General features: G+C 48.7%; 1 protein-coding gene across 18 annotated transcripts in view; it reads left to right on the forward strand.

The window, feature by feature from the left end:
- The window catches only part of PHLDB1 (pleckstrin homology like domain family B member 1), a 390,210-nt gene that overhangs the window by 332,099 nt on the left and 41,670 nt on the right, over positions 1-16,441 (forward strand). For 12 of the 18 annotated variants that reach the window (XM_085645850.1, XM_085645851.1, XM_085645853.1 and 9 more), the window contains 2 exons: positions 1,359-1,403; positions 2,002-2,305. In XM_085645850.1, coding sequence (XP_085501976.1) covers positions 1,359-1,403; positions 2,002-2,305 — 349 coding nt within the window. The remainder of the gene's footprint in view (positions 1-1,358; positions 1,404-2,001; positions 2,306-16,441) is intronic. The other 6 variants (XM_085645852.1, XM_085645854.1, XM_085645864.1 and 3 more) reach the window with 1 other exon arrangement.

The following is a 16,441-nucleotide window of genomic DNA, read 5'->3' on the forward strand; positions in this document are numbered from 1 at the left end:
CTACTCCGGACCCAACACTAGATGGCAAAAGTATGCAGAGCATGTGACTACATGTCACAACCAGATTCTTACAGAATAGGTAGCATATTGCTTACTAGGTTTTCTATATGTGGTAATGGCAGGTACAGGGTTATTCCCTTGGGTAGCACAATTTATTTGCATATCTGTACTTGGTAACACCATTTAGCTAACTTACAGGAAACAGTCTTGTCGGTGGAGATGGTGGGTGTAAGGTGGCCATGTTGCCTTATCTGCTAGCCCTCTCTGCGACCCACGTGCTTAGGCTCGGAGAGCGAGGCCGGCCCGTAGTGCCGCGACCCCAGCCCGCTTGAGGGTTTGCCACAGGACTCGAATGGGACTGCCTTTGTTCCGGCCCTGTTGGAGGGACTGACCCCGGGTGTTACTCTAATTGGTGCCGGTCTGCAGGGCCTGAATTAATCCATCTACCGTATGCTCAATTTCCTACCCCCCTCTACTCTTTTTGTTACGTGTATCTGTGTTTATCCCTGGTAACCGCTTAATTTCAAAAGTTTTAGATATAATCTATTCACTGGTCAGCTGTACGTTGTTTTTTATTTGCCCCTGTCCCATGTATTTGTATCTACACATATGTAACTTGTGCAACTATTGCGTTCCCATTCTATGTAAAGCGGTCTGATACCTCCAGGTCAAGTTAGCTCTATATAAAACTTAAAAAATAAAAAATGTCTGTTGCAACGATCTAAATCCTAAAACACTTTGTTGCTTCTGTTAATTAAAAATATAGAATAGGTGAGCACATTATTGATGGAAATCTTTGTGAATCAATCCTTCACAAATACCAGTTCCTACAAATCCGATTTAGGGCTGTGTTCTTTATTAAAAGAAACTTGCTTTAAAGCAGACATAGTTTATCAGAGGCATGTGCTTGGCTTTCTCCTGAATTCAATGAATGTAATGTGAAGTTTGCTGGTTAATCATTGGGAGAAGGTTTTTTTTCTGTGTATTTGTATATGGTTTTAGGCAAATCCATTTGTGGTATTTTTTATATGAGAAGGTTTTTAACAACTGCATTTGTTTGTGAGAATAGTGTTTGAGTGAGGGGCATAATCACATACGTGTGTGTTCTGACAGAGTGTGATTTTGGCATCGAAGTGTAGCAGATCAACAAGTGATTAGCAATGTTGTAGTCCTGTTGAGTTTGCCATGATAGCGTTCTTTATCACAGTTTTTAAACTCCTTTTTTAAGTTCTGGAAGTTGTGAGAGGGCTATGACTACAGGTTGTGGGGGGTTCTATATCTCACCTCTCTCTTCATCTTCCCTCTGGTTCTTTCTTTTTGCCTATCTCATTGGCGCCTATTCCGTTCATCTCTGGCAGATGGTCTGTTTCCTGCAGAGGCTCTCCTACCCAGTGATACTTCAGGTAGAACATGGCATGTCATGGACAGGGGTGGTTGAAGTTTATTTTGGGATGTTTGAATATCATCTTCCGTGAATCCCAAACACTTGAGGTGTCAACTGGACTACCAAATCTTCAGGAATTGTCCAAGCATGTCCCACTGCACCCCTTTCCACTTCCAGTGCCACTTGCCGCAATATCGTGGCCATGACTACCATACGCATGATATTGTATTTCCATCAATACTGATGTGGTACCAGTCTCCCGCCTGCTTGCATGCCGCTGCCCAGCATGCATTTGGTTGTTTATGGTCATCCGATGATGAAGTGTGTGTTGTATTTTGCTCACACTGGTGAGGGAAGTGCTTTGCTTGTGTTTTTGACAATACGTGTGGTATCCAGTGCTTTCTTCAACTAAGCCTTATTGGCTAGGGGTGTGTATTTTGTGTTGACTTCCTACTATGTGTAACTCTAGTCCACTGACCAAAACAAAGTTATTTTTTCCAACTTTTTTAATATGCTGATCACTCTTTTGTGGAATAATGCATAGTGTGTGAAAGTAAAACAGTTTCAAGCTACACAACTATTATTATATGAGAGTTTCTCGCTTTTCCACCCCACAGGACAGCAGGTGATTGAAGAGCAACGGCGGCGCCTCGCAGAGTTGAAGCAGAAGGCGGCAGTGGAGGCTCAGTCCCAGTGGGAAGCTCTTCACCCTCACCACAATCCCTACTCCATGCCAGGCACTGGGCCGCCCCTCATGCACCACTCCATCCTGCACCACCAGCACCATGCGCTCAACCTGCACCACCGTGGTGATGAGGGGGACCATGCATATGATACACTCAGCTTGGAGAGCTCAGACAGCATGGAGACCAGCGTGTCCACAGGGAACAACTCTGCCTGCTCCCCAGACAACATGTCCAGGTGAGTCACCCTAGACAACTGCACCTTCAGCGCCTTTGACTACAAACAGACCCATGTCCGGTTATACAACCTAGGGGGCAGCACTTCCAATGCCCTTGATTGCAAATGGGCCACATAGCAACACCTATGTCCTAGGGGTCTACACCTTCACCACTGTGTACCTGAGACATCAGATGCCCTTTAGCATACACAATCTTTAACCCCTAGAGTTATGGAGACACCAAGACCCTCCATTCCAGTATCCTGAACATTCTGAGGCAATCTAGGCCTTAAGCCAGCCACATTACTATTCTCCTAGACCTTCAAGAGCACCTTGGCCCTCTAGTCTGTCCATCAATAACACCCTACATTTTCTGGGATATCCTGTCCAATCATTAGCACTATAGGAGGGCTGGAAGTGGGTTGAGACTATTGGGGGACAGTGTTCCAGTGTTTTTGGATCTGGCTTTTCAGTCCAGCTGTGTGCAGAACTTATTGGTATCAATTCTTTAAAATATGCAAACAGTGGGATTTGGGCTCACCCAGAGGAGTTTTACACCAGATAGCCAGTAGCATGAGGGTAAAGAGTATCATTTTGCCTTGCAGGAAGTGGTTCCAGTGGAACGCAAGTGGGAAATTTGGCATCTGTAAAGTGCGCTCAATCCTCACACTTCATTGATTTTTTTAAAATATATTTGTCATGCATGCTACCACTCCAAGGGAGTCTCTTGATGCAGCATGAGTGAGACAGGTTGGCAGTAGAGAGGTCAGATTACTTTGTAATAGTCAAATTTTTAGGGCTTTCCTGAATTTAAGCAAATAGATTACAAAGCATATTTCTAGTGCGATATTGTTTGACAGACATGCACCTTGAACGTGTAAAGCGTGAATGAAGGTTTTGAAGTCGAGACACGAGTCATGCCCTACTCCGACGACTTCTAAACCGAAGAGACAGTCTTTTTTTTTTTTAACCAAAGACACCACATACAGAGTCTGAGCTGAACTGAGGCTGAAGTCTCCTCTGCACCCAGCTCAGAAGCTTCGGAGGCACCCGTTCTCAAGAGAGTGGAGGAGTTAGATGCAAGGCAAAAACTCCTTGGTTCGTAGAATGTGTGGCTGTAGATACACATGGGCTGCATACTACTGCCATCCAGTGTTGGGTTTGTACTGATGACTGATGAAACCTCTGTTCCTTTGAAGTAGTCTTTCGAGTCACACAGTCTCTCAGTGGCTCCTCCTCTGGTCGTGAACGCACATGGGCACGTACTCCATTGTTAGATTGATTTTCTCCACCATCGGGTTCGAACGTGTATCAGAGTTGTTCCCAGTCTTGACATCTTCGACGTTCACTGTTTTTCCTTCCCGTCACAGACATGACCTATCGACGCCTTTTGAGTTCCTTCAATGCCCGCTTCATTTGCCAAGTACATCATCATCAAACAACCGGGCCACTTGGCAGCACAGCCTTCTTACCCATGTCAGAGAATGAATATGCACAGAAGGTAATGGAATGGATGTTAATCAAAAATGCCCTCAGTCCCATTCCAAGTAGCCTTAGACAGCTGTCCTTGCTGTGTGTAACCTATGCCACTCGCCAGAGCACAGTAACTGCTGCTGAGACTCTTGCTTGGCCTTCAGAAGCATGAAGACCCTTTGGCAGCTAAGAGTCAGGTGGTGGGTCCACAACAAGAGGTATCGCTCATCCTCAGGGACGCTGGACCTCTTCAGCGTGGCACACTCTCGTCACTGAAGAAGAATCAGCCTAATCACCTGACCATTTGGCCCACCAACCCATACCCGAGATAATCCTATCCAACTCATCGGATATAGAAAATCAACACAATTTGGATGTTGTAGCTCCACACCCAGTGGAGGAACAGACAGACTCACTGATCCAAAACCAAAAATCAAGGTGTCTGGAATGACTTCAAATCTCCTACTGAGGAAGAGGTTCACCAAACCTTACTATCCATGAAAACAACTTCACATTTCGGCGAACTTATCTCCTCCAAATACTAAAGGAACTCAGTCACCTCTTCTCTCCCTACTGGCGAAGATCGTAAATTCATCGCTAAAACAAGGCATTATCCCATAATGCCTGAAGACCAGGCAAGTGACACCCCTCCTGAAAAAAGTAGGAACAGACCCTGCAATCATGAGCAACTTTCACCCAATATCAAATATTCCCTTTCTGGCCAAATTACTGGAAAAATGTGTACACAGCCAATTGAGTCCACACATTACTCAATTAGACTTTATTGACAAATTCCATTCAGGATTTAAACCAGGGCACAGTACAGAATCAGCCATTGTTTACATAATGGATGACTCCCTTAAGATGCTAGACAACAACGTTCCCTGCCTACTAGACTTCTCATCGGCATTTGACATGGTTAATCATAACCTGCTAAAACTGCTAGATAACAGAATGGGGGTGTCTGGGTGAGTGCTCTCATGGTTCGCATCCTTCCTGCAGAACCGCTCACAACAAATTAAATAAGGAAACTCATTCTCAAGTACCACACCAGTGAGATGCGGAGTCCCACAAGGGTCGACCATTTCCCCCACACTCTTTAACCTATATATTAACCTATATATGGTGCCACTAACGGAAATCTTCAAGCAATTGAATGTTGCATACCACATGTACGCAGACAACATACAATTATACTACTGTTTCGTTGTATGGTGTTGCCTATTGTTCTACTTTCAACACAAGTCGATATTTCGGTCTTACAAAGCAACCCTCTTGCCATGCCTTTAACCCACCCCCACAATTACTCCAATATTGCACTCAAGATTAGAGTCCCTGAAAAATAAGTTTGCAAACTTCGAACAGGGTACTATAGACTGTCGAGTCGCTCATGCCCTCTAGCCAGCCATCCATCCTCAGTCTCCTACGTCTTCAGAGACACCATGGTGCCATAAACTGCTCCATCCTCCACTCCTCATACCCTAAACTTTTTACCAAGCTCCTCCTTTAGCACCCTACACTCTTCTGAGACATGCTGCAAGAGTAGGCAGCGGGCACTGCATTGCATTCCATGCCCTTTTGGTGGACTGGTGACTAGAACCATTCTAATTAACTCTGGGCGAATTAATGTAATTTTCTTTACAGAAATTAAGCCAACGACCCAAAATTTTAAGCAGAATTATGTGAAATGCCAGGCCAGCATTTATGCTATTTTCTAGCGCCAAAAGCAACCTTGCATTTATAAGGGTGCATGCAAACAGCAGCTGCTAGAGCTCCGTTTATTCCTATTGCCCCTGTGCTTCTGCAATCTTATTACTACAACGGCATTTTAATTATGCAACGTTTTGTAAAGGCGCAATCTCTGGCATTGTGCATAACCTGCATAACGCAAAATGCCATATCGACAGGCCGTTGCAAGATTGTGCTGGTGTAAATTGCATTTCGCCCAGGTTTCATGTGTAATACACCCAGAGCCATTTCTGGTGTCTCATAGTGACCTAGTTCTGAGAGTCCGCCCACCTACAAATACAACCTCTGACATCTGGGTCTCCTCCCTCCAGTCATACATTCTCACCTCCTACACCCGGCACTTCCCTATTTTCATACTGTCTCCTTTTATCCCTGAGGCCCCGCTGCACTTTTTCCCCCTCTTACACATGGGGCTTCCTACCCCCATGGTTTATATGTTGAGCCCTTACCAGTGACGTAGAAAGGGTGAGAGGGGCCCGAATGCAAACAAGGGAAGAGGGAACCCTCCAATCGCTGCTCGAGTAGCAAAATACCTCCGTGATCAGCGCTCAGTGTTCCCCTCAGGCCTCTGGGCCCTGGTAACACAGCACCAGCCCCACCATCGATGGCTGCACACCTCGCTGGTGCTGCTCAGCTCGCCCCCTGGACTGTGAATCTTCACTCTGCTGAACAGCGGCGAGGAGTATACTGGAAGTGACTTCTGGGAAGACAGAAGTCAGCACATGAAACTGGAGGGGTGGAAAGCAGAGATGTTTTAAGGCAGGGGCAAAGTGTGCATTGCCCAGGGCTCCTGCCTTTCCAGAGGACCCCTGTGGAAGTGATATTTCTCCTGGTTCATCACACCTTTGTCGGTTTTTCTCTCAGAACCTCTCTTTGCATATCTCTACCTCGGACTTTCTCTACCCTGTGTCTTTTTTGGGAATTTTGGGGGTCCCAGAAAAGACATTCAGCTGTTTTGTGTGAAAGGTAAAATGTAATTCAATATTGTTTGACCCCATGTAGGTTAAATGAGCAGAAAATAGGTAATAAAGTTAAAATATGTTCCAAACAGGGGACACAAAATATTCTTTGCTAGGGCCCTGAAAATCCTTAGGATGACACTGAAAATGGAGGTAAGGAAGTCCGAACTCACAACGTGAGACTAGGGGGTGAGGGAGTCGAAAGCTGCAATCTGAGACAGGAGGGAGAGGGGGGAGTTAGAGATCACAATATGAAAGTGGAAGGGAGCGAGTCAGAGTTTTGCCTTAACAAAATAGTGGGGGGGAGCCAGAGGTCGCAATATGAGAATGCGGAGTGAAGGAGACAGGACACCATGTGAGACTGGTTGGGAAGGGATTCAGACCTTTCAACGTGAGATGGAGGTAGGATGACCAGAATTTGAGATGAAAAACCGGGACAGGTCAGACATAAAAAATTGCACTAAAGCCTTTAGTCTTACTTCTATATCTGGCCTGTCCCGTTGTTTGCATAGCCTTAAAAAAAATATATATATATGTGCCGGGCCTGTAAATCTCATAAATGAGTGAATAAACGCACGAAAACACAATGTCTACATGGCCTTAGCAATCGCAGGACCTCCACCTTGCCCCACTGCCCCCTCCTCCCCACTGTGTCTCTCTGCTGGGAGCAGGCAGCAAACGACTCCTGTGCATGCCTGGTAGAAACAAATACATTATGTCAGACTTCAGAGGCGCCTGAAAGGAGAGGATACCTATAAATTCGGCTGCGCAGGAAGATTTGACCTTTGTCCCAAAAACCGAGAAAGGTATTGTATTTACATATAACAAGTGTCGGGACAGTCCTTTGAAAACCGGGAATGTCCGGGGAAATCCAGGGCGTCTGTTCACCCAAAGTGGAGGGGGTCAGAGGTTAGGTCACAACATGAAACAGTGAGGGGGAGCCCGAGATTATAATACGAGACTGGACGGTCAGGGAACCGGAGATTGTAAAGTTGTGGATGGGTTCCCAAAGCAACACACTAGGACACTTAGGCACGTGGACTGCAACACCTTTAATTGCATAAACGTATTGGGAGCGCCGGAGCGGAGCTCCGTACAGATTGAATTTGGCGCGCTAATGCCGATCTGACGAACATGGCCGCTACGGGATGTCCGCTGACGTCACACGCAGTGTGCGTCGCAGACTAGACCGCTACACCACATCTCCCCCTTCATAAACACTGAAGCTACTGCAACCCTCTATGCAACAACAAAACAACCCCAGCTGGAACAGTCTTTTACTTGTTGTCCATGCTGAACTCCTCGAACCTCCTTGGCAACATTACTCTCCTCCCACATCGTGTCCTCGCACTGCACCCCCCTGGGGTCGGGGTGGTCTCGACCCCGTCCAGGCAGGATGTTTCACCATCTCCTCTGAGTCCTGCATCACTCTCGTCTGTCGCTTCCTGCTCCTCCTGGGTGTCTGGTCCGGGTCCTGTTCTATCCTCTCTTCCTTGTCGCCCTGTTCCCGACCAGGGACTACCGTCTCCCTCGCTGGATCTCCACCTTGCTGCGCCCAAGTCCTTCGTGGCACTGGCCACCCTTTTGTCACCAGACTCCTCTCCGGGTTCCTTCTCGTGGGCGCGAGTGCATCTTGCCACACGGTCTTGGGACCATATCTTCCCGTCGCTGAGGAGGGCTGACCTGGAGTAGGGCTCTACCACTTGGAACGGGGATGTGAACTTGCTGTCTCCTTTCTTCCCTTGCGTGGGCAAATTGACTCTCACCCACTCACCCCTCTCAAGAGCGACGTCCTTAGTGTTGTGTCTTTTGTCATAGTATTCAGTGTACACTGCCTGCGCTCTCTCCAGATTCCTGCGTACAACTGCTGGGGACCAATGGCTTTGTACTGTGAGTCTTTTCCAAGCCACGTTGTCCTTCGTGAAGGGTTCTCTCCCCCTGAGTACACGGAATGGGCTGTACCCCGTGGAGGTGGGTGTTATTCGGTAGGCCCACATCAACCTCTTTAACTCCTTCTCCCAGTTGACTCCTTGGCTGATCGCAGCCTGCACCAACCCCATTATTACTCTGTTAAATCTTTCCACCGCTCCGTTACCCGCAGGGTGATAAATCGGCGTGTGCCGGACGGTGATGCCGTTCCTGTCCATGAATGCTACCCACTTGGCCGATGTGAATTGAGGTCCGTTGTCGCTTAGGATCGCTTTGGGGATTCCTTCCCTGATGAATACGTCCGTGAGGAATTCCAATATTGTTTCCGTCTCTGCATTGTCATTCACATGGACTTCCGGCCATTTGGAGTACCGGTCAATGACCACCGTGAGGTACTTCTGACCACCATTTGCGTCTTGTATGGGGCCAAGTACGTCAATCAGACCCCCCAGGATTTCGCGATTTCGCGATTTGCAAAAAAATCACGAAATCGGCACTTTTGTAAAAATGCCGCGATTTTTACTAAAGTGCCCGCGAAATCCTGGCATCCTGGCGGCATCCCACCCCCATCCAGCAGCAGACAGCAGATCACGCGCCTCTCTTCCTCTTCTATTGTTCTATTGGGCCAGTGGCTCTTGCCACGGGTCCAATAGACCAATAGAAGGGGGTTAAGGGGGGGTCCTCACAGCAGGCAGTGCTGACGACTCGATGACGACGAGACTCACCTGGTCTGGAGCGGCGCTGCTGGTCTGGATCGTCATTGTATCGTTGTCTGGCTGGTGGTGGATCGTCGGATCGTCGTCGTCGTCGTCTCGGGAGGCCCAGAGGCCCAGGTAAGCTGCTGTGAGCTGGGAGGCGTCTCTCGCCCTTAACATTTGCTTCCACAGGCAATAAAAGTGAAGGATCGACCCGTGCTGGCCGCCGCTGCAGAAGGGCTATAGATTGTATATAGTTATACGTTGCACTCTGATTCAGGGCCGGCTTTAGGGTGCTGGCTTCCTGGGGGCTCCGTCAATTAAAGTTTATTAAGCTTTTGAAGCACCTGCCGCAGCGTTTCTTTCCGCGGGCAATGGCCAGGCCTCACATAAATGTCAAGATAACTCCTGTGATTAATTATCTTCCTGGATAGAGATCAGCATTTTGTGTAGTTCAGGGTTTGACTTGGGTGAAGTTAGTGCAGAGGGTTAATGTGCCTGCTGCAAAGAACGTGTACCAAGTAGATTACAGAATGCGTAGGATGTAAACAGATCAGCAGGTTACTGCTTTCAAAAGAGACATCCTTTTGTTACTTGCAATTTATAACTTAAAGTCCTAATATAGAACAGCGAGCTATTACCTTTCATCCCAGAACTGCATACACACCGCAAAGTATACATTATTAGAACATTGATTGATCCACTTATTTTAACTTTACAAATATCTTTAAAATATCTGTGTGTATATAAACATGGACCTGACCCATTAAGGCTACCTGACCAGCATGTAAACCCCCCACTTTTAATCAGCATCACCACAAAAGGCCCTAAGCCATGCCCATTTCTTATAGCCATTTACAAAAACCTAAGGCCTACCAACAGGTCTGGCGCGCTACCCACCTTTCGCTGAAGAGGCCCTATATCCTCTTGGCCTAGCCCTAAATGTCACTTTACCCTGCCCCGTCTTAAACCACAACCAATCAAACCCTGTTTTAATCTGGCACCCAGGGCCGGCTCTAGGGCGGTGCGAGCGGTGCTACCGCACCGGGTGCTGGCTTCCTGGGGGCACCATACTTGCAAGTTTATTATGTTTTTAAAGCACCTGCTGCCGGGTTCCTTTTCTCCGGCAATTACCAGGCCTCACAAAAATGTAAAGTTAACTCTTGTGATTAATGTTCTTCGTGGAGAGAGATTAAAGTTTTGTATAGTTAATGTTTTGACTTATGTGAAGGTAGCGCAGAGTGTTAATATGCCTGCTGCAGAAACGTGTACCATGTAGATTACAGAGTGCATATAATGTAAATAGATCAGCAGGTTTTCTGCTTTTAAAAGAGATGTCCTTTTTGTTCTTTGCAATTGATAACTTAAAGTCCTAATATAGAACAACGAGGTATTAACTTTCATCAAAGAGCTGCATACACACTGCAAAGCAAACATTAGAGCATAGATTAATGTTGCAAAAAGGGTTTCTTTGGGTAGAAATCGATTCTTTTTATTACACAAAACTCCCAACTATGCTGTTTCTTTTTCGACTCTGCGTTTGTGCTTTCTCCGCACCAAGCACTCGTAAACTATACTGCCTACGAGTATGGATGACATGTGACTCCTACACTTTTAGTCCTTTGGCTTATGTAACATTTCCTATACACTGATTTACACACGTATGATTGATTGTCTCTGTGTGATGTAAAGTGCTCGGACACCCTACACTGGTATGAGTGGCGCTATATAACTAATTCAATGCATCTGAGAGAGTGTGGTTATGGTGACTTGATCACTGTTAAAGGGTGCTAGTGAAATAATCTTACACATTTTATGATTTTATAATATATAATTCCACTTATATCTCTCTCTTTTTTTTCATTTTTATCCCTTATGCCCACACAGGGAGGGCAGGTAGGATAATATTAGCCTCGGTGTCTTAAATAGAATTCAGATTCTCATGGCACTTTATTTGGAAAATCGCCATTTCATTACAAGACGGAGATTATCATGCATGCTGGTAGCCCCGCATTCTTTTAGAGCATAATTTAACAATGGAATTGGGCCCTTCAGCATCTACAAAATTATTTTGTCAGCCAGACGACGGTCCCTCTCAGAGCAATCCATCCGGGCATTATTGTTCCTGCATTATAATCAGCAGCACAATATTGGGCTGCATTTGGACTGCTCAGAAGAACTGCAAGATTAACACGACAAGCATACAGGTACCCTGGGCATTTATTCAGTAACAGGTTTATGTCCTATTTGTAGTCTTGAAGACAAACAAAGTCTCTACATTGTAAATAAACCAAATATACATAGCTTCATGGTGTTAAATAACTCAAAAAACAAAGAGATCTGTGTTTGTTGTAGGATAAACTGCCAAATAAAACGCCGCTAAATTGCCGCTAAATTCCCATATTTGTGCCGCTAAATTTCCATATTTGTGCCGCTAAATTTGCTAATCCATGCCGCTATATCCTGGGGGGTCTGGTCAATTGAGATCTCTTCCCATGGGTTCTCGGGGCAATCAAAACTACCTAGGGGCGGACGCAATACTCTTAGGGTCTTATCTGCGTTGCTACATTGCTTGCACGCCCTCACGTGTCGTTCCACCGCTAAGTCTATTCCTGGCCACCAGTAGTCTTCCTTCGTTCTCCCCTTAGTCTTCACTATCCCCAAGTGGCCTTCATGGGCGATTGCGACTATGCGTGGCCTCAGCGTGTGGGGTGGACTACTTTGCTTCCTCGCAACAAGAACCAGGGTTGATCCCCTATGGACAGTTCTTCCCGGACCTCCCAGTATTGCTTCAATTCTTCATCCAGTAGCCTCTTGTCCGGCCATCCCTGGGTTACGTATGCTTTAACCGCTCTCGTTTTCTCGTCCCTTCCATATTCTGTCTCCCATTCTTGTCCACTTATGGCCCTCTCGTGATCTCCGGTGAACGCCACAGCGTACTCCTCCCATCCTCCTTCGTCCTGGGCCTCCGTAACTTCCTTGGACGCAGCTCTGCTCAGGAAGTCGGCCACCTTGTTCTTGTGCCCGGGCAGGTACTCCACGTCGTATACATAGTCTAGGAGCCTCAGCGTCATCTTGGCGATTCTAGGAGTGGCATGTTCATGCCCGCTGGATGTGAGGACCTTCACCAGCGGTTTGTGGTCCGTGCGCAGCAAGAATCTTCCTCCCCACAGGAATTGCCGGAACCTCTCCATCGCCCACACCACTGCGAGCATTTCCTTCTCGATGACACTGAACTTGCTCTCGTTGGGAGCCAATGTTCGGGATGCAAAACTGATCGTGTTGGTTGCTCCCTCGGTGGTTCTTTGTGTGAGTACCGCCCCTAGGCCCCGGTCGCTGGCATCCGTAGTCAGCACCGTGGGCGCCGTTGGGTCGAACCCTTGAATGGGCACCGCCTCGCTAATGTGTCTCTTCATTTCCTCGAACTCCTGCTGTTGTTCCTCCATCCATCGGAACGTGATTTTGTCCTTGAGCAGTGACCTCATGTGGTGGGTCTTGGAGGCAAAGTGCGGTACAAACTTGCTGTAAAATTCCGCCATGCCCAAGAACGTTCGGATGTCTTCCTTGTTCGAGGGCATGGGTGCGTCCTTGATGGCTGCCACGTTGGATGCTTTGGGTTTGATTCCTTCCTGACCGATCTCGTGCCCTAGGTACGTAACTTTGTTCATGCCAAACTTGCACTTGTCCCATTGGGCCGTGAGTCCGTTCCGCTTTAGCACCGTGAGCACCTCCTCTAGCTTTCTGTTGTGATCCGCTAGGGACGTTCCCATGACCAAGATGTCGTCTTGGAAATATTGTATGCCTGCCTTCTTATGGAACAGCCGGTACATGAGCTTTTGGAAAACGGCTGCCGCTGAGGCGAGTCCGAATGGCATCCGTAAAAACTTGTAGCACCCGAAGGGCGTGATGAAGGACGTTAAGTGGTTACATGACGGATGCAGGGCAATCTGGTGGTAGGCCGACGTCAAGTCCACGGTGGAGAACCATTTTGCTCCTTGGGTCTTGGCCAACATCTCGTTGATCCTAGGGAGCGGGAATTTGTCCACCACTATGTTTTTATTAAGCTCCCTTAGATCCACACACAGCCTCACCTTCCCGTTGGGCTTCTGCGCCACCACTAGGGGCGCCAGCCACTCCGCGTTGTCAATCGCCTCTATCACCCCATTGTCCTCCAGTCTCTGCAGTTCTTCCTGCACTGCTGCCCTGGTCCGGAATGGGATGTTGCGTGCTTTGTGGGACACTGGCCGGGCCCCCTCCTTCAGGTGTATCTTGTGTGTGAACTTCGCTGGGCGACCGATGGAGTCCTTGAAAACTTCCGGGAATTCTTCCTTCCACCGCTGTGCCTCCTGGTCTGGACTGTCGTCGGTCATGAGCACTTGCGTGCGTCCACCCGGGTTCAGTTTTATTCCTAACTCCCCCTGGTCCTTCCAGCCCAGTACTGACGGTCCTTTCTCCGCCACGTATAGTTTTCCCTCACACGTTCTGCCCTTGAATTCAAAAGTGAGAGGGCAATACCCCACCATGGGTATGGGCTCCCCGGTGAACATTACCGGATGAATGTCCGTTGGTTTCAGGCGATAATTTGTAAGCGTGGTGAAGTCTTCTTCCCATATCTTCCTCCTTATGATCGTGTCGGGCGATCCAGAGTCCGCCACCATGGTAACTCGTACTCCTCCAATGCACATGTCGCACTTCGGTTTCTTCTCCACTGAGTTCTCAATGCCCAGTATTTGTTCTTCTACAATTAAGATCTCGTCGTCTTCCTCGGGGTTCTCATCTTCTTCCCCTCTGCCTGTTTCTTGTGCTACATACTTCACTTGTTGCCGCGGGGATTTCCTCCGGCATACTTTTTCGTAGTGACCTAGCAGCCCACAGTATGCGCACTTCGCCCCGAACGCCGGGCAGCCCTTGTCGTTGGCGGCGTGAGTGCCACTCCCGCACCTGTAGCACACATTCGTGCTCCACTGTCGCTGTCCTTGGGGTCTCGCTGTACGGGGTTGGAACCGTCTGTAGTTCCTCGTGCCTTGTTGTTTCGTCGACGCCTTGCCGTCCGTGACCTTCCGATCTTCTACTTTGCACACCGCCAGCTCTGGCTGGCGTTCCCGTTTGGCCGCTTCAGCACATCTCCTGGTCAACTCAGCTTTCTTCACCAAGGATACGACCGTCTTCAATGGTGCGTCGCCGTTGGCCCACAGTTTCTCTTGGATGGAGGTGTTTACCGTGTGCATGATGATCTGGTCTCTGATCAGTTCTTCTTGCAAGGTCCCAAATTTGCACGTCAAGGCCAGTTTTTGTAGGGCCGCCACATACTCATCGACCGTCTCCCCTTTGTTTTGTGCCCTGTGGTAGAAGTTGTACCGGTCAATTGCTGTGCATACTGCCGGATGGTAATGGGCATCCAGGTCTTCTATAGCATGTTGGAACACATTGTCGTCCGCTGCTTGTCTCACTTACTTCACAAGGTCTTCATACACCCTTTGTCCCGCCGGGCCCAAATGGTGGAGTAGGATCTTCTTCTTCCTCGAGCTCGTGAATGCTGTCTCGCCCTCCTCCTCCAATGCCGATAGATAGTTCAGGAAATACCTTTTCCAATCCTCCCATGGCATCTCAGGTTCTCCGACCTTCGTAAGGAAGGCCACTGGATTCGTCAGTGAAAACGTTTGCGAGCTCATCTTCCCGCCGGAACTGTGGCGTCGCCGACTTGTGGCGGAATTTCCAGGCGCACTGGCCTCTTGGGCGTCTCTGTTCTCCGCTGTGTCGTCCTTGCCGGACTCTCCACTGTCCGTGTGGTCAGCACTGGTGTCTGCCAGCTTGTGGAGTCTTCCCCCCCCCTCTTCGGGGCACGATTGGCGCTGTACTGTCGCACGTGGTGCGGTCTGTGGGTGCGCACCCGCTTACCAGGCTTGAATCTGGATGATGTGACCAGATGGCGCTTCCTCCTCAGCACCGCGCGCTCTCCGCTGCTCTGCCGCACCCCCCAATTGCGTCCGAGTTGCCCAGCCTGTGCACTGCCACCACGTGGGTTCTGGATGTGTGTGTGTGCTCCTCTGCTACCACCTCGTCGCCATTGTAAAGTTGTGGATGGGTTCCCAAAGCAACACACTAAGACACTTAGGCACGTGGACTGCAACACCTTTAATTGCATAAACTTATTGGGAGCGCCGGAGCGGAGCTCCGTACAGATTGAATTTGGTGCGCTAATGCCGATCTGACGAACATGGCCGCTACGGGATGTCCGCTGACGTCACACGCAGTGTGCGTCGCAGACTAGACCGCTACACCACAGAGATAAATACATAAAACTGCTGAGTGAGGGAATTCCTGTAATTTCCGGCATTTCGTTTTATGCAAAATTATGCCATTACTCCACTTAGCGTAGTTGATGGTCTCTGCGTTAAAAAACCTGTTCGCTGTGCTTTGTGTGCTTTGGTTTTTTTTTAGTTCGAAGAGCAATTTCGGATCCAAAACTGACACGAGGAAGCATTTCGCACAATAATCTAGCACTAAATAACAGATTTACGTGTCGTGTAATTTCGCGCGATATTGCCAACATTTCATATTAATTACGCACAAGGAAGTTACGGGAATTACATACACCCTACGTAATGGGCTGGGCTGGAAAGCTGGGGTAGAGGATTGAGGAGTAAAAATATCCTCCCTGCCTGACCCCCTCGTCCTGTAGCCCATACCGCACCATCCTGTGCTGTTCATGTGCAGTGTGATTGGCATCACAGGCCAGTTTGGGGCCCGGGCTGGAGCACTGCAAGCAATTAAACAGCCTGATTTAATAATCTTGCTTGTCTTGCAAGGCCAGCCCCCTAGGTGGTGGTGGTGGGGGGGGGGGGGTTACGAAGAGGGGGCTCCCTGTCCGCCCAAAACTGTGTTGTGCAGTTTAACTAAAACCAGCTCTAATCTTACCTCATACCCCCCCACCCCCCCCGCCCCCCCCCCTTCTTCTCCTCGCAAGCCCCTCGGATGCATAGCCCATCACCTTAGAGGCCCCTGGCCCCCAGGAGTGGGTCCCGAGAGAGCCCGGCTCCGCCCCTTCCCCTTTCACCCCGAGAGCCCCTACCTATCAGACGCCTGGTGTTCCATCGGAGGGGGCGGGGCGGCATGCACGCCTAGGTTTCCAGCGTTTCGAGAAATTCAAACTGGAGAGGGAAAGGGAGGGAAGGAAGGCAGGAGTGCAGGCTGCAGATAAAGAGAGAGGGATACAGGCTGCGGAGAAAGGGCCGAGAGGGGTGCAGGGTGCAAAAAGGAGGGTGCCGGCGGCTCAGGAAGAGGACCGCGGGCCGGGGTACAATCTGCAGAAAGAGGTGCAGGCTGCTGGAAAGGGGGGCGGGGATCAGTC

This window comes from Triturus cristatus, chromosome 3_1, assembly GCF_964204655.1.
Source record: "Triturus cristatus chromosome 3_1, aTriCri1.1, whole genome shotgun sequence".
In the NCBI taxonomy this organism is placed as follows: domain Eukaryota; kingdom Metazoa; phylum Chordata; class Amphibia; order Caudata; family Salamandridae; genus Triturus; species Triturus cristatus.